Raw genomic sequence first — 22,810 nt, 5'->3', positions numbered from 1 at the left:
GGAACACAAGTAAAGATGCTGAAGAGAAAGAAATTCTTTTAATAGAGTCTAATCAGTTTTAAGTTTTAAAACCCCTTGCATTTGATCATAACATTCTCAACCCCATTTAAAACACAGATTGACTTGCCAAACATCACACTACCAATAGTAGAAATAGGTCTCCTGATAGCAAGTCCTTTGACCTTAATATGCTGCCTCCCATCATGTTAAATTTCAAAACCCAAAGGGTCTTTGCAGAGTACAATGAAGGAAGCATTCCACAGCACAATAAATGAATACTAGTGATATATGTTAAGAATAAAAGAAACCATTTAATATTTAAAGAAATATTTTCTGTTTTTTATACAAGAAATGATCTCAAGTACGCCAAATGAGACAACACTTTAAAAGCTTCTAGGTCACAGGTAATGTATTTCCTTTTCTCCTAAGTCTCAAGAGCCTTGCCTCACACCATAAAGCACTTAATTAATGGCCACCTACTAGCAGATCTCTACCAAGATTCGGCCCAATACAGAGATGAGAAACACCTACTATTAAATCTGGGCACTTTCTATAAGAGACTCCTCATCAGATGAATTTACTTTTAATTTAGACCAAGAATTCTCAACCATATCAGACTCAAGTGTTCCCCCTACATAAAATATTTTCCAACTTCTGTATTATCACCCTGAAATGAAAGGAATAACAATCTTCCTACAGACAACTTCAAACAAAACCTTCTACCCTAAATAAAATATAAATGTAAAAGGGAAACGAAAATAATTTATAATAAGTATTTCAGTGTTAATCCTGAAACAAAACTGAACTAGAGGACATATCAAAGTAATTAGTAGGTGAACATGACAACAAAGTTGTTTGTGATGCAATTTTCCAAAACTTAAAACAACCCTTGGTCAAGTTGTGAACAAATCCTCCTTTCACAAAACATTTCCATGTGGAAAGACACTGGAAAGCTCAGTCTCAGTTAAGATGAGTTTTTATGTAAAAGGGAGTTTCTAGATTCAGATAATTACAAATGTTACATACACAAATGTCAGGCAGGATACTGCTAAACCATACAGGACATGAGGACATTCTTTGTTCAGGACAGCCCATGCACTGCAAAAAGCATAGCATCCCTAGTCCCCACCCATTAAATACTAGTGGTTAGACCCAGTCATTCCAACAACAACAAATTTGCCTCCCAACTTCCTCCCAGAGGGCACCCCCCCATTTAGACCCACTTCCTTAGACACAATTCAACCATCACAGTGTAATGTTAAGAGCACTCAGAAAGCAAGGATTAGAGTTCCAGCTCCATCACCTATGAACTACATAGTCATTGTCAGTGAGCTCGATGAACCTCAGTTTCCAATGTATCAAATGGAGATAAGCTATGCTTTTTGGGTTATAAAGGTTGACTCAACAACATGTGCTTAGCACAGGGCAGGTGGTTTCCAACACATGGCATGTTGAGATGTATAAAGAAGGGGGCTGTTCCAGATTGAGAGCAGCAAAAAGTGATATGAATGTGGAGGAGGCTGAAGATATAATAAGCATACGAAACGAAATTTAACACACAGCAGCCTAGGGACATTTCAGAGAGCAGCCAACAGTCCTACACATCTCCGCAACCCCTGAAGGCATATATTACAATGCAGTGAAATAATACTCAGAATGATGACCGCCAAACCAAGAACACAAAAAAAAAGACATCTTTAAGAGACTTCTATGGTATGAAGCTGAAATTTCATAAAGCTTCAATAATTAAGAGAGTGACTGTACTAGCAAACTTTTCAAACCTTTCCAACTTTCATTGGGCAATTAGAGACTTGAAAAACACAAAAGATATCTAATACATAATATCCGTCCTTGAACAGTTTATGATCCAGTAGATTAGACATCAGTAAAACACAGCCATAATATAAAGCAGAATGAAATAAGCATTAAATAGAAATCTAATAAATTATGGCGGGGGAGGGGGCCTAGGAAAAATTCTGAATAATTCTCACTAGGGAAAATCAAGGATATCTTCATGGCACAGGATACTGAAAAATAAGAATTCTGATAGGTAGAGAACAGAGTAAATCATTAAAGAAAAAATGAAATCTGGGCAAAGACGCTGAGCATGTAAATATAAATTGGTTCCGAGAAAAGAACTAGGGAAAGGGTAGGGGCCCAAAGGGGTTAGTTAGGAAGGCAGTAAAAACCCAGGCTGTAAAAACATTTCAGAACCTGTTCATGGATGGATTTAAATGCTATTCAAATGAGTTTTGAGTTTTACTGGGCAAGAGTTTTCCAGAAAACTGGTGCTTATGTGACACCCTGATCCCCAAAGAATGCTGAATAATAGGCAAAAATAAATGGTTCCAAACAAATACAAATTTTCACTAACAAGATCCCTGAAACTAATATATTCTTAATGAGCAAATAAGAGACAGAACTTAACCCAAAAGTAGAAGGTGGCTTCTGAGCTCACTTCTTAAATAATCAAAATATTACTAAATTTATTGAAAGCTGGACTTGAAGTCAAGATAATCTTATATATGTCCTCGATCTTCTTTCAAGTTGGAGAACTTCTTAAACATGTTATTTAGCAGTGCCTCATGTCACTCTAAAAGGCAAGAGGCAGGCTACAGTATAATTAGTCTCTTTTTACTATGGGGAAACTGAGGAACAAAAAGAATAAATTACAGCATGGTCAAAGAATAAGATATTTTCTAGGACTTTAATTAAAGGCTTGAAGCCCACATTTCATCCTTTACTCTTCGTACCATCTGAATGTTAGAATTACCTTTTACTATCTTCTTAACTGGAAGGGATGAAAAGACAAGACTAAACTTGAAGATCATTTTCTCAAATTTGGTACCGCCACCAAAAACTGTTTATAAATTCTATCTCTTGAAATTATGCTATCTGCAAGAACCACAAGGTGTAAGTAAGCAGCAACCCAACCTCCCCTGAAGACAACTGTAAGTAGCAGAGCAGGGCAGGAATCCTAAACCCAGTTTTCACTCAAGAGTATCTGGCAGGCTCAGATGTGTGTTTGTAAAACAGGCCTTGCAGATGTTGTGATGGGAAAGGTGCTGTGAGAGACCCAGAACACTGGTATCAATACACCCACTACTGCAAACATGAAATTCAATGCCACCCTCCCCTGCCCCTCCCTGCATTGCACCACGCACCACGAGACTCCTGGTACACACCGCGGCCTGTGCAAAGATCCTCCCGACGTTTGCCTTAAAATGCTGTACTCTGAGGATGCCCATGGCGCTGGGTCTCAGTGACTAGGGAGGACACCACATGTCGCTAAACACATCTCAAAATCCTGCCTCCCTAGAATCTAGGGCCAGGGCCAGAGGATTCTATCGGACACAGAGTTTCTGCTATTTTTTCGCACAAATAATGACAACCCCTACCCACAAGTCCCTTGCCTCAGCCTCCGGTCACCCCCTTGGCCCTCCTACGCCAGGTGGGCGTCCCAGAGATGTAAAGACAAGGGAGGCAGAGGTTGGAGCGCAGGGGCCGCGACGCTGCTCGGCGCCAGCCGGGGTCCCGACCGCCCAGCCCCCGGAGCACCACCGCCCAGCCCCGGCCTCGACCGACGCGCCGCCGCCGCCGCCGCCTATCAGCGGAGTGCAGGGGCGGGGCCGGCTGGCTCGGCGGCGGCTCGGCCGCGGGCGGGGACGGGCGGGGGACCGACCGCCGCGCAGCTCCGGCCGCTGCGTGCATACACGCGGCCCGGCTCCCGAGGGCGCCAGCGCGGCCCCGGGGAGCGCGAGGAGCCGGCAAGCGCGCGGCCTGCCGTTGGCGGCCTGACCCGCCACGCTCGGCGCCCACCCTCCCCCTAGCTGGGGTCCAAGACCCCGGGAAGATGGTGTCCTGGATGATCTCCAGAGCCGTGGTGTAAGTGCAGCTCACGGCGCCCCGACGCCCGCGCGAGTCCCGGGGAAGGCGTAGGGAAGGGTAGGGGCTAGGAGAGGGAAGGCCCAGGCCTGGTCAGGGGCGCGCTGGCCCGGCCTCCGGCCTGCCCGGGGACTGGGGGCCCTCGGCCTTCCTCACCCTGGTCCACGTCGCTGCGGCGCTCCGTGCGGCGGGCGAGGGTCCGGCGGCTGCGGCGCGGCCGGGCTGCGTGCGGCGCGGCGGCCCTGCTCCCGAAGCGCTGGGCGGGCAGGCGCGCGAAGCAGGCGGCGCGCGCTCCCCGCTCCCGCTCCCCGCGCTGCGCGGCACCGCCCTATGGGCCCGGGAGCGGCGCGCCTCGCGGCGGCGCCCTGCGCAGGCTCCGCAGGCGCTGAGCGCGGGGGGCTCGGCGATCCTCCCAGGGATGCGGCGGCGGCGCCGGCGCCGAGCCTTTGTATCCCGCGGTTGGTGCGGTGAGGTGTCTCTCTCGGCGTCTGAATACCATTCGGTCACGTGTGGTAGGAGGAGAGATTTGTCTAAAAACCTGAGACAGCTGCTAGCTCAGATCTCTGGGAAAGGTCCCAGCGGCCCCCAAGGTTTACAGCTTACCTAGAGGGACGCTCCTTGTTGAAGGGGACACCCGCTTGTTTGCCCAGATCGCAGAATCTGACCCTTTCTTTTCGGAAATACTTGCTAAGTGGTAGGCTGCAGGTGCCTGTTGCCTTTATTCACATTATCAGTTAATTTCATTGTGCTCTTACAACAAGTGCTACAGGTCAATAAGAAAAAATTAAACACCACAACTCAACTAAAGCTATTTGTTTGACTACAATTTAAACTGATTTTCTCCCATTCTCCCCATCTTACGCCCCGCTCTTCAAAAAAAAAAAGAAAAAAGTCACAAAGTAAACAATGACGTAGGTACAGCCAGGGGCCCTTGGATTCATTATTCTTGACCTCTGTAGGGGTAATGTTACCTCAGTACCTTTATGAAATGTTTTTTTGTGAGGCAGAAGGTTTCTCTGATTAGCTTTAGAATGTGGAAAAAAATATTGCCAGATTTTCAAATTTTGTTTTCCGCTGGAGAGAAGGATCTAAATTGTGAGTTTTGGTTTTTTGTTTGAGAGTGAATCATTCAGTATCCCTATTCTGTCTGATTTGCAGTAGCCTTCTAAATTTATCATTTGATTGTCTTAATGAAGTTTGTCTTTCCTCTATACAGTGACTAATTTTAAAGATGCAGGGCTTCCTGCTTCAACTTTACAGAATTAAAAGTAAGGAAATAAAAGTACACTACAGGTGTGTTCAGATTTTTTTTTTAACCTTTTTAAACCTTTGAATATCGTTTACATAATACAGGCATACTTTTCTTGACCTAGTAGATTTATATCAACTGTTGTGTCTGCACCTAGAAAATGAAGTGCCCCACTAAGAAGCTGTACTTTTTTTTTTTTTAACTCTGGTTTCCTTTGACCTATTTTCTTTTTTCAAGAGATAGAAAATTGTGAAGTACTTTGATATAGCTTGCATTACTCAAATCAGATTCTTGTTTTGGATCATCGACTATGAGGATGAATGTCTTTTGTAGGTGTTACCTATAACACAAAAGTTAGTAGCAGTATTGATGTTAATGAAATTGACAGTTCGGATACACTGATACCTGCGGTACAGGTGAGAATGTCAAATCTTGTAAGAGTTACACCCAGTTCTGTAGGGGTCAGATAAGGAGGGAATTATATCTGGTTGGAGAATCAGAAAAAACAAGGGAGATTACATTTGAGATGGGCCTTCAAGGACATTCTGAATTTAGACAGCCAAAGATGAAAACGTAAAGGAGTCTAGATAAAAGAATCATTGTGAGCCAAAGCACAGCAGAGGAACAACCCAGATTAGTTACAGAGGACTTGAGGGACTGTAGAGAGAGAAAGCTGGAACAGTAGAGAGAGAAAGCCGAAAACAGGGCCTGTTTTCAAGGAATTTAAGGGAAAAGTGATAAGTTCTGTTAGGCAGTAGTAGCTTTGCTTTGAAGGATTCTCTCCTTTGTTTAGTGAGATGGTTATAAACGAAGAAACACTAAAGACAAGGAGCCTACTTAGGGGCTCCCTAACTGGAGAGAGGAGATTAAAGCCTCCAGTGCTAGAATCTATGGAATTTGAAGTGTGAGGCAAAAGAAAAGAAACAAAAATGTGAGGGAGAAAAGGTCATGGAAATGTATTTCATGAGGCATTGAGTCATTAGCATACTAGAAAGCACAATTGTCAAAGAATCTAAGCATTATATTTTGCCCCTGTGGTCCTCAATTTCTCCATCTCTAAGCACTGAATGTTTTCTACTCCCTTGATTGTACTCTAGGGACACAAAAGCCCAATTCCAGGGTCTAAACAAACTTGGAAACCTTTTTCTCACCATGAGATAGAATTTCACATTCTTTTAACCCACTGGAATAGCCAGCTAGTTTTGAGCCTGGAGAGATCAGACGGTTCTCTCCGCGCAAACCTGTGGGTGCAGGGAACACAAGGAACTTCCATAATCTGAACTCCCTGTGTGCTTGAGTACTTTCTCCCCAAACCTTGTGGTGGATATTGGAGAAAGAACCCTGGCTTTGGGATCAGATCTGGATGCCAGTTACCAGCTGCGTGATGCTGGGCAAGTGTACAAAACCCATCTGGGCTTCAGTGTCCTCATCTTAGAGTTGTTATAATATTTTCCTCCTTAAAACTATTGTAAAGATTTGTTTAACTAAAACACACCAGATGTGATGTCTGGCATTTATTATGCACATAAAACATCACATCTTTTATGGGGGAGGGAGATAAGATACTATAGAAAGAAATGTCATTGCCTATCATCAGGAAACCTGGAATTTAGAACTAGCTTTAGTACATTAACCAGCTGAATGACCTTGAGCCAGCCTCTTACTGATTAGATACCTGTTACTCTGGAAGTAAAAAGATCTGGTAATCTATATTCTCTTGTACAGCTCTACCATTCTGGAATGGTATGAAAGGGTTTTTTGGTTTTTTCTTTCCAGTCTGTTTAAAATCAATTTTAACTTTGCAGGCAAGATTGAAAGTTAGTTAGCAATTATTAAGGGATGGGATACCTGGGTGGCTCAGTCAGTTAAGCATCCAACTTTGGCTCAGGTCATAATCTCACAGTTTGTGAGTTCGAGCCCCACATTGGCCTCTGTGCTGGCAGCTCAGAGCCTGGAGCCTGCTTCAGATTATGTGTCTTCTTCTCTCTCTGTCCCTCCCCCACTCACACTGTCTTTCAAAAATGAACATTAAAATATTTTCTTTGAGGGTTAGTAGTCTGAGATTACCAAATGATTTTTCATTCATTTGTGATACCTGTAACTTACCTATTGAAACATGATTCTTACAGGTTAAGAGAAATCCCATTTTTCTCACTTTTCTTAATTTGGGTATATATCATTGTAGTTAAGATCAAGATGAAAGATTGTCTGTATTCAAATATTAGCCCTGCCATGTATTGGCTATAACCTACCCCATAGGATTGAATGTGTCCATATACATAATGTCTGTAGTCCAGCATTGGACTCATGGTAAGTATTCAATAAGTATTGGTAGTTGGTATCAGAACAAAGAAGAATGTATTCCCCTACTGTCTCAGCATACTGAATGTTTAAACTGTTTTCAATTTACATTTTTCTTTGTCTCATTGTAGGTGACCTAGTTGTAATAGTAAAAAAAAAAAAAAGTTTTCTTATTACTACATTGTAAGTATCTTCTGTGTTCTCTGAAATCATGTTATCTCTTCTGTGATCAGACCAATATTCATAATTTTCATAGCCATTCTTTTTTTTATTTTTCTTTTAGATCATTTTAATATGTCATTTTCATAACTAATGCTATAAAGGCTATACTGGACATCATCTATATATGCTTTTTTCTTTAAGTATTTTCTTTTTTAATGTTGGTTTATTTTTGAGAGAGAGTGCGCATGAGAGTGTGGGGGGGCAGAAAGAGAGGGACAGAGGATCCAGAGCAGGCTCTGCACTGATAGCAGCCCTATGTAGGGCTTGAACTCCTGAACCGTGAGATCATAACCTGAGCCGATGTCAGATGCTCAACCAAATAAGCCACTCAGGTGCCCCTTTTTAAGTACTTTTTTAGGCTAAATATCCAAGGGGAGTATTTCTGAGTCAAAGGTTATGAATATTTTTATGACTATTGATATGAATTGCCAAATTGCTATTCAGAGGATGTGAATATTTTACATTGCCACCAACAATGTATGATCACTGTCTTTATCACAGTGTAGCTAGATTTGTGAGTTTTTGTTTTTTCTTATTTTCCTAATAAATATATAGAGCTCATTGTTTTGTATTTTATTTCTTATTAGCAAGATTTAACATTTGTCCTAATATATATTGTATTTCTTGTATAAATGATTGGTATGTACTTTACCACTTTAGCTCTTGGTTATTTGATAATTTACTTGTTTGTCTGATCTCCTTAATTAACCTTAAGTCATGTTTGATGCAAATGTTTCTCAATCTAATTACACTTCCCTTTAGGCATTTTATTTTTAGTTGAATAGAGAATTTATAGTTTTAATACAGTTCAACTTGTTCATTTTTTACTTTGTGATTTCTTTTTCACTTCTAAATATAGACTACTAATTACTGTGGATATTTGCTAAGTATTACTTTCTTGTATGGAATTGGATGAATGTGGAAGCCTCCTTTGTAATTCCATATGTCTGTATATTCCCCCTTTTTTTTTTTAATGTTTTATTTATTTCTAGGAGAGAGAGAGAGAGACAGTGTGAATAGGGGAGGGTCAGAGAGAGAGGGAGTCACAGACTCTGAAACAGGCTCCAGGCTCTGAGTTGGCAGTCAGCACAGAGCCCAACGTGGGGCTCGAACCCACGAACCGCGAGATCATGACCTAAGCGAAAGTCGGACGCTTAACCAACTAAGCCACCCAGGCGCCCCTGTATATCCCTTTTTACATTAGTAATGTTTTTATTTGTTTTAGCATACTTTTATTATCTGGCAGGAGTAATTTGATCCTCCTCAATTATATCTGATGGGTATCTATAAAGTCTAAATTGTATACCTTAAAAACCATACACCAGCAATTTCCCCCTTCTTGCCAGCATGCTTTCCCTCTCTCCTCAGTCCTTCTTTTCAACTGGCAAACATGCAGTCATTTATTTTTCCCATTTAAAAAAAACTCTTTCAGCCTGCTATACTTTTCCTCTTATTATCCCATTTCTCCCGCTCCTTTTAAAGCAAAAACTCCTTAGAAGAAAGAACAGTCCACATATACTTTCTCACTTCCTTCGGGTCACTCAAACCCACACCATGTACGCTTTGCCACCAACCATTCCACTGAAATTGCCGTGCTCTAGGTCAGCAGTGACTTCCACATAACCAAACTGTCTGGTCCTCACCTAGCTTATCAGGAATTTTGGTACAGTTGCTCTCTCTGTCCTTGAAATGCTCTCTTCACTTGGTTTCCAAGAAACCTTGTTTTTGTACTCTTCACAACTCACCAGCCACTCCCTCGCTTCTCTGTCTCCCTGCCACATTCCTCCACATGCCCTGACTGCTTAAAGTTGGCAGGTCCAGGAGCTCAGTTCCTATAATTTTTTTCTGCTCTATGAGGACTCTTGTAATTTACATCTCCAACACAGACCTCTGTGCTCAACTCATGATCATATATATTTTAAGGTGCCTACCTTACTTGGAAACATCTGAAAGTCATCTTGAATTTAGGATATCTAACACTGAGCTTCTGAATGTCCTTCCCAGTCTGGCTTCCCTGGCAGCCTGCACCAGCTCAATTAGTGTCAACTGAGTCCTTCCAGTAGCTCAGGCCGAAAACCTTGGGATCATCCTTGATTCCAGTTTTTCTCTTATTACCTGCATTGAATCCTACAGCATATCTTGTTGACTCTACCTTCAAAATATAGAAGGATCCACCCGGTTTTCATCACCTTTACTTACATTACCCTAGTTCAAGCCAACATCATCTCTTAAATGCATTATTGTAATGGCATCCTGTTTCTCCCCTTTGTGGGGTTAAGATCATGATAGGATTAATGAAAAACATCTTGAGTACTTTTTAAATCCTTGTGGAAGTTTGAGGGATATGTGATATTTTTCTTCCTTTACATGTGCTTTACGTACTTTCAAATTGTTGTAAAATCTCAGGGATGGCTAAAATACCATCTTTCAGTTAGGTTAAGCTAGCTTTTGTTTTCCAGTTTTGATGAGATTTGTCATGTGAATAACTGAAATACTTAGGAGCTATGTCTAAGTATAGGATGCTTACCGAAATTGCTATTAGGCAATGAAAGATAAGGTAAATAGGAGCAACATTTTCAAGGACATTGGAAAAGATAAAATCTTAAAAAATATAATTTGTCATGAATGCCTTCCAAGAGGTCATCCTTTCTGTCCTTCGTTAAGACAGAAAACATCCTAAACTATTGGGTCTTGTGTTCATTGCCTCGGCCAGAACTGTCAACAAGATCCCTTTATTAGCCTTTTCATTTGAAAAACACTTTGCTTTTTGTTACTGCAGCTATTTTTACAATTTCTTTTTCCACTGGATTTTTGAACCCTTTTACGTTAGAGATTTTCATATTCTCTACTTTTGGCATAGGTTATAATGTTCAAATAAAGAGTATATTACAGTAATGATGGCCTAAATTGGTAATTTAAATATTTTAAATATATTACTGTTTTGTCATGTGGAAAAAGATTACTGGTGAGTCTCTGTTAGCAGAACATAAGCTTTTTAGATCATTGATTATGCATTTGTGCTAAATTAGCCCTTTCATCTATTTCTGAGATTAAATGAAAGGTTAAAAGTAAAAGTTATTCTAGGGACATCATCTGGGTGGCTCAGTCAGTAAGCGTCTGACTTCTGCTCAGGTCATGATCTCATGGCTCGTGAGTTCGAGCCCCTTGTTGGGCTCTGTGCTGACAGCTCAGAGCCTGGAGCCTGCTTCAGATTCTGTGTCTCCCTCTCTCTCTGTCCCTCTCCCACTTTCTCTCTCTCTCTCTCTCTCTCTCTCTCTCTCTCTCAAATATAAATAAACATTAAAAACATAAAAAATAAAAAAAGCAAAATTTATTCTGTTATAAATGTTTTCATGTTCACAAAACTGTTAAGCATTTATGCATACTTATCGCTATTTCTGAAGTAAAGTTACCAGCTTCAGTCATGTTAAATTTATAAAGGCTGTTAGGACCAAAAATCAGATGAAGCAGTGTATTCACTGAGATACAATGGACAGAGAAAACAGCAGTTAGATTGAAAGTATTGAGCATGGCAAAAATTTTAATAGCAGACTAGCTGTTTGAATATCATTATGAATGGCTATGTACTATTCTAAGTATTTTTCATTTCATTTGAAGACCTTTTAAATATGTCTAGATTTTATAACCTAGCACTTTTCCCATTTTGGACTGGGTATCCCTTACTTGGGGATGCCTGTCCTGTGCACCATAGAATGTTTACCAGCATCTCTGGCCTCTGCCCACTAGATGCCATTGGCAACCCCCAATTGTGACATTTAAAAATGTCTCCAGATATTGGCATAGGTCACCTAGTGGGCAGAATTGCCACTAGCTGAGAACCACCGTGTTAAGTGAAAAGGGAAGAAAACTGTGCTGTTCAGTATTATAGCCACTGGTTCCTTGTGGCTATTTAGATAGTTAAATTAAACATTAAGTTCCTCAGTCACACTAGCCACATTTCGAGTGTTCAGTAGGCATTAATAAGTACCTTATTGGACAGCACAGAATTAGAACATTTCCATCGTTACAGGAAGTTCAACTGGAGTGAGCCCTTACAAGGCACGGTCTGCTCAGGATTTCCTTTTGAAAATGGCTTTGTTTGCTGTTTCTGTGTACTTTGTGGGAGAAATTACAGGCTATGATAATACTTAGAAATTCATAATGTCTCAGGATATCTCTTGCTTAAGAATTTTCTGTATAAAATACTGTTGCTGATCTTAATTTTTAAAGTTTATTTGTTTTGAGAGAGAGAGAGAGGAAGAGGGCACACAGGTGGGGAAGGGAGGAAAGAGAGAATCCCAAGCAGACTCTGTTCTATCAGCACAGAACCTGATGAGGGGCTTAATCTCACGGTTTGTCGGTGAGATCATGAACTAAGCTGAATCAAGAATCAGACACTTAACTGACTGAGTCACCTGGGGGCCCCTCAAAATTAATTTCTGTTTCAGTATTTACAGAGAATTTCCCAAAATTGATGAGAATCACTGATATAGTATACTTTGAAAATAGTGTATATAATCATATATTCTGCCCATCAGTGGTCTTATTCCTTATTTTCTAAATTTGTAAATTGTAGTTTAAAGGTTATAGTTTTCTTGGTCCTAAAAGTTGTTCAGATACTAGGATTTGAATACAGAGCCGAGGGTTACCAATATTTGCTGTCCCTACTGTTTAACAGCTTCATCAGCTCTGCAAAAGCATATATACTAAGGAAATAATGACAGCAGAAATCATAGGAAAAAACTAAACATAATAAGTTTGTACTAACCAGTAGTTCAAAACATAATTTCAGGAAGCATTCAAGTATATTAATGCTGAGAGCATTTATGTTTCCAAGGAATAATAAGTCTATTTTAGGAAAGAATTATTTTCACCCATAAATAAAACCAAGCATTCTGCTACGGCAAGTTTCCTTAACCTTTTATCCGGTCATATTTCTGAGAAATTTGTTAGGTTGCTGGGGCTGATATAATGAAATACCACAAATCTTGTGGCCTGAACAACAGAAATCTGTTACCTCACAGTGGAAGCTAACAGTCAAGGCGAAGGTGTCAGTAGGATCCTTGGTTTCTTCTGAGGACTGTGAGAAAGACTGTTCCAAGACTCTCTCCCAGCTTCTGGTGGTTTGCTGGCAACCTTTGCCATTCCTTGGCTGGTAGATTCATCACCCCCATCTCTGCTTTCATTTTTGTGAAGGTCTCTGTAACCAAATTTTCTCTTTTTATAAAGAACATAAGTCACATTAGGTTAGAGGCAACCCTAATTATCTCCTTTTAATATGATTTCCTCTGTAAGGACCCTGTCTCCAAATCAGGTCACATTCTGAGGTAATGGGGATTGGGACTCCTTCATATCTTTCTTGGAGGGGCATAATTCAATGAAAACACTCTTTTACATATCCTGAGGAAAACTAAAAAGCCAAGCAAGTTTTAGGGATTAGATTAGAAAAGAAGAAAAATTAATGACTAACAAAATACCTATCTTAAGAGTTGTCACATAGGGAGAGAGTACTGATTTTTTATTCCTGTGAACGCAAGGTTAAAGCATTAGGTGGATGTTACAGGGAAGAGTTTAATTCAGTAGGTAAGGAAAAGCTTTCTAATACCCAGAGTTGTTCACCATTGAGACGGACAACCTCACGAGAAGAGTGTGTTGTGCATCATTAGAAGGCAGGAAAGGGAGAGTAGAACCCTTGCTGAAGATCTTGCCTTTTATGACTTATGTGCTTCCTATGGAGAAACCTAGAGAGATTACTTTTCGGTTAGAAGTTGAGAAGTGCTGGTCTTAGATATTTACAAAGAACCAACTGATGGTTGACGGAAGGAAGGGAGGTGGGGGGTGGATGGGCAAAATGGGTGAAGGGGAGTGGGAGAGACAGGCTTCCAGTTATTGAATGAAAAAGTGAAGGGGATAAAAGGTACCGCTTAGGGAATATAGTCAATGGTGATGTAATACGGTTGTGTGGTGACAGATGGTAGCTACACTTGTGGTAAGCACAGCATAAGGTACAAAGAAGTTGAATCACCATGTTGTATACCTGAAGCTAATGTAACATCATGTGTCAACTGTACTGTAAAATTTTAATAAAATAAAAATCTAAAGTGTAAAAAAACTACTTGAATATTTAAATAAATTAATAACATTGTGTTAAGTGAATATCCACAATGAAAAATAAGTGCATTGTTTGGCATTAAAAAATAACATGAATATGTACAGCACTGAATAAATGATATGCTAAAGATTCTGCTAATGTGATACTTTTTTCATCATCAAACTTTTTTTTCTATTGATTTATTTTTTTTTTTTACAAATAGTTTATTGTCAAGTTGGTTTCCATATAACACCCGGTGCTCATCCCCACAAGTGCCCTCCTCCATGCCCATCACCCCCCTTGTCCTCCCCTCACCCCCATCTGCCCTCAGTTTGTTCTCAGCATTCAAGAGTCTCTCATGGTTTGCCTCTCGCCCTCTCCCCTACTATTTCCCCCCTTCTTCTCCCCCATGGTCCTCCGTTAAGTTCCTCCTAATCCTCCTATACGTGCAAACATATGGTATTTGTCCTTCTCTGCCTGACTTATTTCGCTCAGAATAACACCTTCAGGGTCCATCCATGTTGCTACACGTGGCCAGATTTCATTCATTCATTGCCATTCATCATCAAACTTTAATCGGCAATCTTTAGGACTTCCCAAAATTTAGAATACACTTTCACCAAAACTTTAAAGTAGATAAATGGGACTTCCTTTTCGTATTTAACCTTCCAGAGACCTACAGAAACAATGAGCAGTAAACATCCTTTTTTTCTTTCTTTTTTAAATATTTATTTACTTTTGGCAGAGCGCAAGCAGGGGAGGAATAGAGAGAGGGGGACAGAAGATCAGAAGCAGTCTCTGCACTGACAGGCTGACAGCAGTGAGCCTGATGTGAGGCTTGAACTCATAAACCGGGAGACCATGACCTGAGCCAAAGTCAGACATTCAACCAACTGAGCCACCCAGGTGTGCCAAGCAGTAGACATTCTTGACTGTGAATTTATAAAGTGCAAGGGGCTTGCCTGAGTGCCTTAGTCAGTTAAGTGACTCTTGATTTCAGCTCCGGTCATGATCTCATGGGTTCACGGGATGAAGCCCCATATAGGGCTCTACAACTGAAAGTGCAGAGCCTGCCTGGGATTCTCTCCCCCCTCCCTCTCTCTCTTTCTGTCCCTCCCCCTAACCTCTCGCTCTCAAAATAAATAAATAAAACTTTTTAAAAGTGCCAATATGAGAACAGACAAGAATTTGGTGATATTTGCCTAATGGGGATCATAATTGCCACCATCAGTTCTTTGCTGCTTTGTGCCTGTGGTCTTTGTTTTCTGTTGAGACACCGATTTATCTCAGGATTGCTGAACAAACTTCCCAGTTGTTCAGTATTTATTTGCATTTTTTAAATCATTAATTTCATCCACCTTAGTCTTTTTCTGGTTTTCTGAAACATAAAGCCTTTTAATTTTCACTTTATATATGCAAGTTAATCTTGCAAATAGAAATGATGGTGGTTTTAAGGTGTTTAGTGGATCATTAATGGATAGGTAAAAGGTACCCTTTAAAGATACACCTCTAGATCCAGATAAAGGGCCCTTAGAAATGTGTAAATCTTAACCTGAAAACATTAAGGTGTTAAAATTATATGAGAAAAGTGGCCTGAAAGCTTTGTGGAAAAATATTCTGAAAGAATATGTGGTATTTTACTTGCCAAGTTGAATGACAGAAATGCAAATTGGAGATAAACTCCTCCCCGCTCCCACACACATAGTTAAATTATGATTAAATACTTTTTTAGGAATTTTTAAATCCTAAGTCTTAGTTTATGTGGTAAACATGATGCAAATATGACTTTGTTGCAAATGGTCTCCTAAGTTTAAGAAATATAATGTACTGTCTTGTAGTAAATCTATACCACATTACCTTAAATGTTTGCTAGTAACAAGTTCCTGTAGTGTTTGAACTAAAAGAGATCACCTGAAACTAATGAGAAAAACAAAAGTGGCAAACCATTTTAGCAGTAATAGTTACAATTAAAAAGAGGCCTTGGTTACCTCGAATGACTAAGAAATATAAAGTTAACGTTGCAGATGATGTAACCGGCAACTTGGAAGTGCCACCACCTCAATGCCCTTGGAGCATGTGATGAGAGAAGAACAGCATGAGGAAGGAAAGCACGCAGCCCCCTTTCTTTGAAGAGTTAAGATCTGCTCCCCATTGTCACCACTATCTCTTGTCCTCCCCTTTATGCTTTCCTCACCTGTCTCTCTACATCTTTTTCCTCTCACTCTCAATAAAGGTGAGGAGAGAGGGTAAGGTCTCTGTCACATGCAAAGATAGGCTAATTTAAAAGGCTATTAATTTGTAGCTTCCAAACAGAAGGGGGGAAACAGGAGGCTATAGGAATATAAAAGACCAAAATTAAAGGGGACAGGAGATGGAGGACATAGGTCAGTAATGACAGTAAATGTACACAGATTATATTCTCTTAAGAGTCTGTGGGGCGTCTGGGTGGCTCAGTTGGTTAAGCGTCTGACTTCAGCTCAGGTAATGATCATGTGGTTGATGAGTTCGAGCTCTGTGTCAGGCTCTGTGCTGACAGCTCAGAGCCTGGAGCCTGCTTCAGATTCTGTGTGTCTCCCTCTCTCTGTCCCTCCCCTGCTTACAGTGTTCTCTTCTCTCAAAAATAAACATTTTTTTAAAATTTTTAATAAAAAATAAAAGAGTCTGTAACACTGGGGACGATACTATAAAGAAATTTGTAAGACATGATGGAAAGATAAAAAGAAGTTCTGAGTAAATGGATAGCCCATGTTAATGGATCAGTGTTAGCTGACGATTATCAATTCTTCCCAAGTAGATCTATAAGTTCAATGGGACTTCAACAGGATTTTTATGGTTTTTGTTTTCATGGAACCTAACAGACCAATTATTTAAAGTTCACAGGAGAGAGCAAAACCCCAGCAACCAATGAGACAGTTATAAAAAACAAGGAAGGATGACCTGTCCTATTGCCTATTAGGATTGATTGTAATGTCGTAGTAATTGAGACAGTGTCGAATTGACAGTGATTGACAGTAAACTTAAGGGAACATAATCGAGAATCTATAAACTAACCGCGCACACATGGAAATCTGATATGACAGAGTAGTATCCAAAGTCAGCAGGAAACGATGGATAACTTAATAAGTAGTATTGTGACAGCTTGGTTATCTCTCAGAAGAAAGAATGAAATACATCCTTATTTCACAGCAGACTCCAAAATAAATTATAAGTGGACTACCTGCCTGTGTAAAAACAAAAATATTTACACTTTTAGAAGAAAATGTCAAAGGATATCATTATAGTTATGATCAGGTAGGGAAGAACTTTTCGGACTCTCCGTCTGCCTCATCAAATCTCATTCTAAGCACTTTCACACGAATGCACTTATATCTCACAATAGCCCTAATGATGTAAATACTTCTATTCCCATTTTGCCATCAAGAAACCCTAGGCTTAGCTAAGGGAAATAACTTGCCCATGGTGCTCACATAACTCACTAAGTGACAGAGCTAAGTGGCAGTGTAGCTCTACAACCAGACCTGAGCCAATATGCCCCACCATCTCCCCGTGTAATAGAATTTGCACGCAATTAATTTCAGTGAGTATTGTCAAATGTGTATTCTCATGTATCACCACCCTTAACAAGATTGAGATTCACTTAACATTCTCAGCAGTGGTACTTGAGGGTCAATTTCCACCACATTCAGCATCCCTGATGATTTTATCTTTGCTAATTTCTAATTTCTGTGGAAAAAATACCCAATTATTTTAAATATCCTTTTCAGGATATGTGTATTAAAACTCTATTTAGAAACCCATACTTCTGGGGCGCCTGGGTGGCTTAGTCGGTTAAGCTCCAACTTTCGCTTAGGTCATGATTCCACGCGGTTCGTGGGTTCGAGCCCCGCGTCGGGCCCTGTGCTGACTGCCAGCTCGGAGCCTGGAGCCTGTTTCAGTCTGTGACTCCCTCTCTCTCTGACCCTCCCCTGCTCACGCTGTCTCTCTCTCTCTCCTAGAAATAAATAAAACATTAAAAAAAAAAAAAAGAAACCTATACTTCTGTTTCCTCTATTCCTCAGTAATTTGGGGGCGGGGGAGGAGGATGTAATGGAAGCCAGCACTAGAATTGTGGCCCAGTGAAGATAAAGAATGCAGACCAGTTTGTAACATATAAAACAAAGTAGGATAGAAGAATTCCTTAAAATCAATAAGAAAATAAGCAATCTAAGAAAAAAATGGATGAAAGTAAAAGGCATCTCCTAGAAGATGAAACCAATGGCAACTAAACATATAAAAAGAATCACAAAACTCATTAGTTTTCAAGAAAATGTAAATTAAGACCACATTGAAACTCCATTTCACACATTCTAGATTGCAAAAATTAAGAAGTCTGAAAATGCCAAGTGTTGGCAAGGATGGGCAGAGCAGCATTTTTGGGAATGACAGGAGAGGAAGGTGCAACAGCTCTGGAAACTTACAGTGTTCATCATTCACATACCCTTTGACCCAGCAATTCCACTGCCCGGTAGACCTTGATACCTGAACCAGAAGACACTTGCAAGGATATTTCTAGGAAAGTTCTTAAAGCAATAATCTACAAAGAATACTAGCTTACACGAAGAGGAGACTGGGTGAATAAATGTTGGTATCTTTACATAATGGAATATTACACAGCTGTAAAACTGGCTGAGATACCACTTTATAAATATCAACACAGATGACTGTTAGGGAAATTATAGTGTGTTTAAAAAAAAAATAAGCCAGATGGGGTTACGTTTAATATGATACCATTTTAAAGACCCCAACAAAGGTAAAACTAAACAATATATGAGATAAATACATATATGGCAAATCTATTTTTCCAAAAAGAGAATGATAAATGCAAATATTAGGATCTAGGTAACCCCTGAGGAGGTTAAATAGCCCAGCAGAAGAAAACGCCCAGAAGCAGTGGTAATGGTGGTATTCTGCCTTGATTTTGGATGACTGATTCACTTCATTGCTCTTCAAAAATTAGAAGTATGTGTCCTGTTTTCTTCATATCAACTATTATGTTTCAGAAATGCTCAACACAGTGAGGACAAGCTTAGACAACGGGGAGCAGATACCATCAGAAAAGCGATGCTTGTTGTCCCAGCCCATATGCTTCTTGCTGGTGTAGAGGCCAGTTTCAGTGCCTAGCCAGGCCCCAGATGGAGGGAGGGAAGGGGCCGCACCTGTCATGAAGAGTTTGTGAACAGAAGGCCAGAACCCCTATGAAATTGCCAGGCAGGCTGTCTCTAGTTCCTTCTTTTTCTCAAAGCTGGTATGAGTCCAATGAAGAATGTCCAATTTCTTATGTCCCCAAAGGATTTGGAGGGGTTCTAGAAGTAGGTACATAAACTTGTGAGTTTTCTTGGTTTTTTTCCCCCACTTATTTTCAGATGACAGTTTTCATGTTTGATGTGTGGGATGTTGGTATAAAAAGCAACTTGATGTCTAAAAAATATAAATTAATGTGCCTTCACTATAGCTACTTCCAGACTAAAACAGACCTAAGAAGAGTGTTACTGTTGAAAAGTAGAATAATAGTCATAAGTCTGTAGTATGCTTTGTACTCCTAATGATGTTGCTTGTCCATTGTGAGAGTTTAGCAGGTTAGAAATGTTATGTTACTTGAAACCCCCTAATGCCTACAGAAGAATAATTTAGCTTTTAGGTTACGTGTTTCAGAGCCATTCCCTGCTAGTACTAAGGAGGGGTATGTGTCTTAGAAGGCAAGTTGGGTCTGAACCTATCAAGGGAAATAATATCTAATGGTCTGTCTAATAGTAACATTTTATATCAATGTGTAGCTCTGATTTCTTTTGCATGCGGAACCTCATTTATAGAAAAGGAGGAAAATGGAAAAGAATAGCAAGCTGTGTGTTTTCCATGTGGTCAGCATTGCTGTGGGGGTGATCTGGCTAAGACATCTGTCACCCACTGATGGCCAGGATTTATTTGGCCTGTTAGGCTGTCCCCTTGCTCCCTTGTCATTCCAAGTGCTGTGTTCACTTGGTTAGTAGAGGAGGGTGTTCAGAACTCTGCAGTATCTCAGGAACATGATTGTGAGATGATTAGCTAGCAGATTTGCAGATTTGTCTGTATGTTTTTCTAATTTGAGAATGCAACGTAAATAAATTTACTAGCTTTTAACTTTAAAAGTTCTCCATAATTCTGTACTAGCCTAGCAGTCTCCCAGAAATGCCAACAGGATTGCCAACTTAGTTTAAGTAATACTTTTTTTATTGATATGAAAGAATTTTAGTCCGTTGGAGTGAGGAATCCAGGAGGATTTGGGGAGAATGGAATAAGAAGAAGGAAATCAGAAAATGAATCCATCAGCTTCTGTAACAAGTGCAAGATGCTGCCCAAAGCCAAAACGTGTATTAGAGGGATAAATGAAGTGGGTTGTTAAGGGATATTTCATATGAAACATGATTGGAAATTCACAAAATAAAATGAAATTCCTAATACAATCAAAGGTTTGGAAGCTGGGATAAGCTAAAAAACAAACAAGGAAAAAAGGAGTTCACCTACAAATGAGCTCTGAAATCAGGGACCATTTCTTTTCTTTTACTTTGCCAGATTCTTGTTTTGTTGTTCTGTCAGCCTTACGTTTTGCTAACATTTAATCCCTCAAACTAATCTTAAAGCTTCCCAATAAACAGACAAGCTTTCCTAACCGTGTTTACCCTTTAAAAAGAAGTTTTGTCTTCTCTATCTTGTTGGAGAATACATTTTGGATGGTATTTTTCTTTACCCCTTCCCCCCAAAAAAGATAAAAATAAAAAATAAATAAAAAGAAGTTTTGTATAACAAGGTACTTTAAAATTATGGCTTTGGACCAGAAAAGCAATTCTATAGCTTTACAAATGTTGAAAATTAATGCTGTTTCTAAGAAATACGGCTGATACAATGATAATATTCACCTCTTAAAAACTTAATAAAATTATTTTCACTGTTTCTGACAGTTTTAATTGAGAGTACCTATTTACATAGAGATGCTTTGGATTCTTCATTTAGAATAAGAACTCACAAGGCACTATATGGTATTTAAAAGTTTTTAAAACACCTTTCCCAGGCCCCATTCTCAAAGATTCTGACTTAATTGATCTAAAATAAGGCCTGGACATCCTTAGTTTTAAAAGCTTCTCAAGTGATTAGCATGTACTAGTTTTAAAATCTATACGCTATAGATATGAAATAGAAAACCTAGTGAGGATTTTGAGAAATAGTACTGTCAGGAAACTGTCACAGAATTGAACTACTGAATTGTTACCTTTTGAAAAAAATTTTTTTCAATGTTTATTTCTTTTTGAGAGCCATAGAGCATGAGGTAGGGAGGGGCAGAGAGAGAGGAAGACAGAGAATCCCAAGCAGGCTTCAGGCTCTGAACTGTCAGCACAGAGCCTCACACAGGGCTGGAACTCATGAACTGTGAGATCATGAGCTGAGCCCAAGTCAGACGCTTAAACGACTGAACCATGCAGGCATGAATTGTTACATTTTAAAACAAGGAGAGAAAAATTGTAAAATATCCTTAGTTTGGTTTCAATGATTTCATGAAAATTTGAATACCTAGAAAATACTTACCAGACAGATTGGCTTGGTCTTTTTAGATTGAATTCCAGAAGTATTAGAGGAAAGGAATGTAGTGGATGAAATGTCTGGATGTTATTACAACATTCTCTATAGTACTACTTCATGAAATTCACCTTGGAAATGCATTTCATATTCCCAGCTAGCGTGTGAAGCAAAGTCTAGCAAATATCACATTTGTCAGATTGGCTAAATAGCACATTTGCAGCACTACACAATTTATACTGCCTTAAAAAGATCATTTTAAAATTTGTTGGTGTGGGGGTTTATGTTTATTTTTAAATTTATCAAAAATCATTCCATGCCTTTAAAAGCATCCATCGAATCAATATTGTAGATTAGAATGTGTTATAATTGGCTAAAAATATAATAGGTAATGGAAATCTGGAGGCAGGGGGAAGATGGGAGGAAGGCTCAAGGCAAATTTCATCATTCATAGGAGAAAGACAGATGCTGTTTGGAGCTGAAGCACCAGCCTTCCATGTTCCTTTTCTTAAAATCAAAGGATTACTTAAGATTCTGACATTTCTGCTGTTTAAATGAGATTTTATTTATTCCTTCAGTTTTATTTATCATCTGTTAAACAAAATTGAGGTTATTTTAAATACCATATATTTTAAGATCCCATTTTACATACTTTTTTATCAATCTTTTTTCTCCACTAATAATACTGAAAGAGATGTTTGGATCATCAAATGTTATCATTATTTCTGGGGAGCAGATCTGGGGGTGAATTTTAGATTTCTTTGTTCTTTTTGGTAATGTTTCTATTAAAAATATGAACATTTCTGTTTAAAAACCTTCTTTAAATATGTTGCTGTTTAAAATATATTTTCTTTAAATCAAGGGTTAGTTTTAATAGTTTCTCTCAGAAAAATAAATGCCTTTATTTTACAGTCTCAACTTTTAATACCAAACAAAACTAAAATTTTTTAAGTGGTAGCATTGAAACTCAAATAGCAGTATGTATTAGCTAGAGAAGGAAAACCACCTACCAACAGAACTTAACAGAAACTAATGGCTTTTATTCTAACGTTTATTATACAGAAAAATATTTTTAAAGGTTAGGAAACTCCAGTGACACTAGCGGCAGAATTGGGTGCTTTGAGTTCAGCTGGTAGCATTTTACATGATGTTTAAGTTCTTCGAAATTTCCTAATAATAAGGTCTCAACAAAGGATAGGTATTTCTTTTGCCAGCCAAAATGGCACTGCTCTCTGGAAGCAGTATAAACACAATATTCAATTCTTTTCTTCAGCCTGGTTTAAAATTATTATGAAATTACAGTAACTCTGTGGATATACATTTCAGGTTTTTTATATAAGGTAAAAATATCAATATTTTCATGTCATTATTTCTAGTTTACAGAATTTAGACTTTCATAAAATGCAACCTCACATTATCATTATCCTTTTTAGTCACTACAAGTGACATCACTACTTCTTAGTACAATTGACTCT

The 22,810-nt window shown here is 39.3% G+C and overlaps 2 protein-coding genes across 3 annotated transcripts in view; one reads left to right on the top strand and one right to left on the bottom strand.

Moving 5' to 3' along the window:
- Positions 1-4,083, bottom strand: part of JMJD1C (jumonji domain containing 1C) — a 317,069-nt gene extending 312,986 nt beyond the window's left edge. Inside the window, exon 1 of one of the 2 annotated variants that reach the window (XM_039217454.1) lies at positions 4,042-4,083. The gene's annotated coding sequence lies outside the window, so the exon portion shown is untranslated. The remainder of the gene's footprint in view (positions 1-4,041) is intronic. The other variant, XM_039217455.1, reaches the window with a different exon arrangement.
- Positions 3,673-22,810, top strand: part of REEP3 (receptor accessory protein 3) — a 102,883-nt gene continuing 83,745 nt past the window's right edge. The window contains exon 1 of the mRNA XM_039217459.1: positions 3,673-3,885. Coding sequence (XP_039073390.1) covers positions 3,854-3,885 — 32 coding nt within the window. The 5' untranslated portion in view covers positions 3,673-3,853. The remainder of the gene's footprint in view (positions 3,886-22,810) is intronic.

The sequence above is a fragment of the Hyaena hyaena genome, unplaced genomic scaffold (genome assembly GCF_003009895.1).
Source record: "Hyaena hyaena isolate Hyena2069 unplaced genomic scaffold, ASM300989v1 scaffold_695, whole genome shotgun sequence".
Taxonomy (NCBI): Eukaryota; Metazoa; Chordata; class Mammalia; order Carnivora; family Hyaenidae; genus Hyaena; species Hyaena hyaena.
This window is presented reverse-complemented; position numbering and strand designations above follow the sequence as displayed.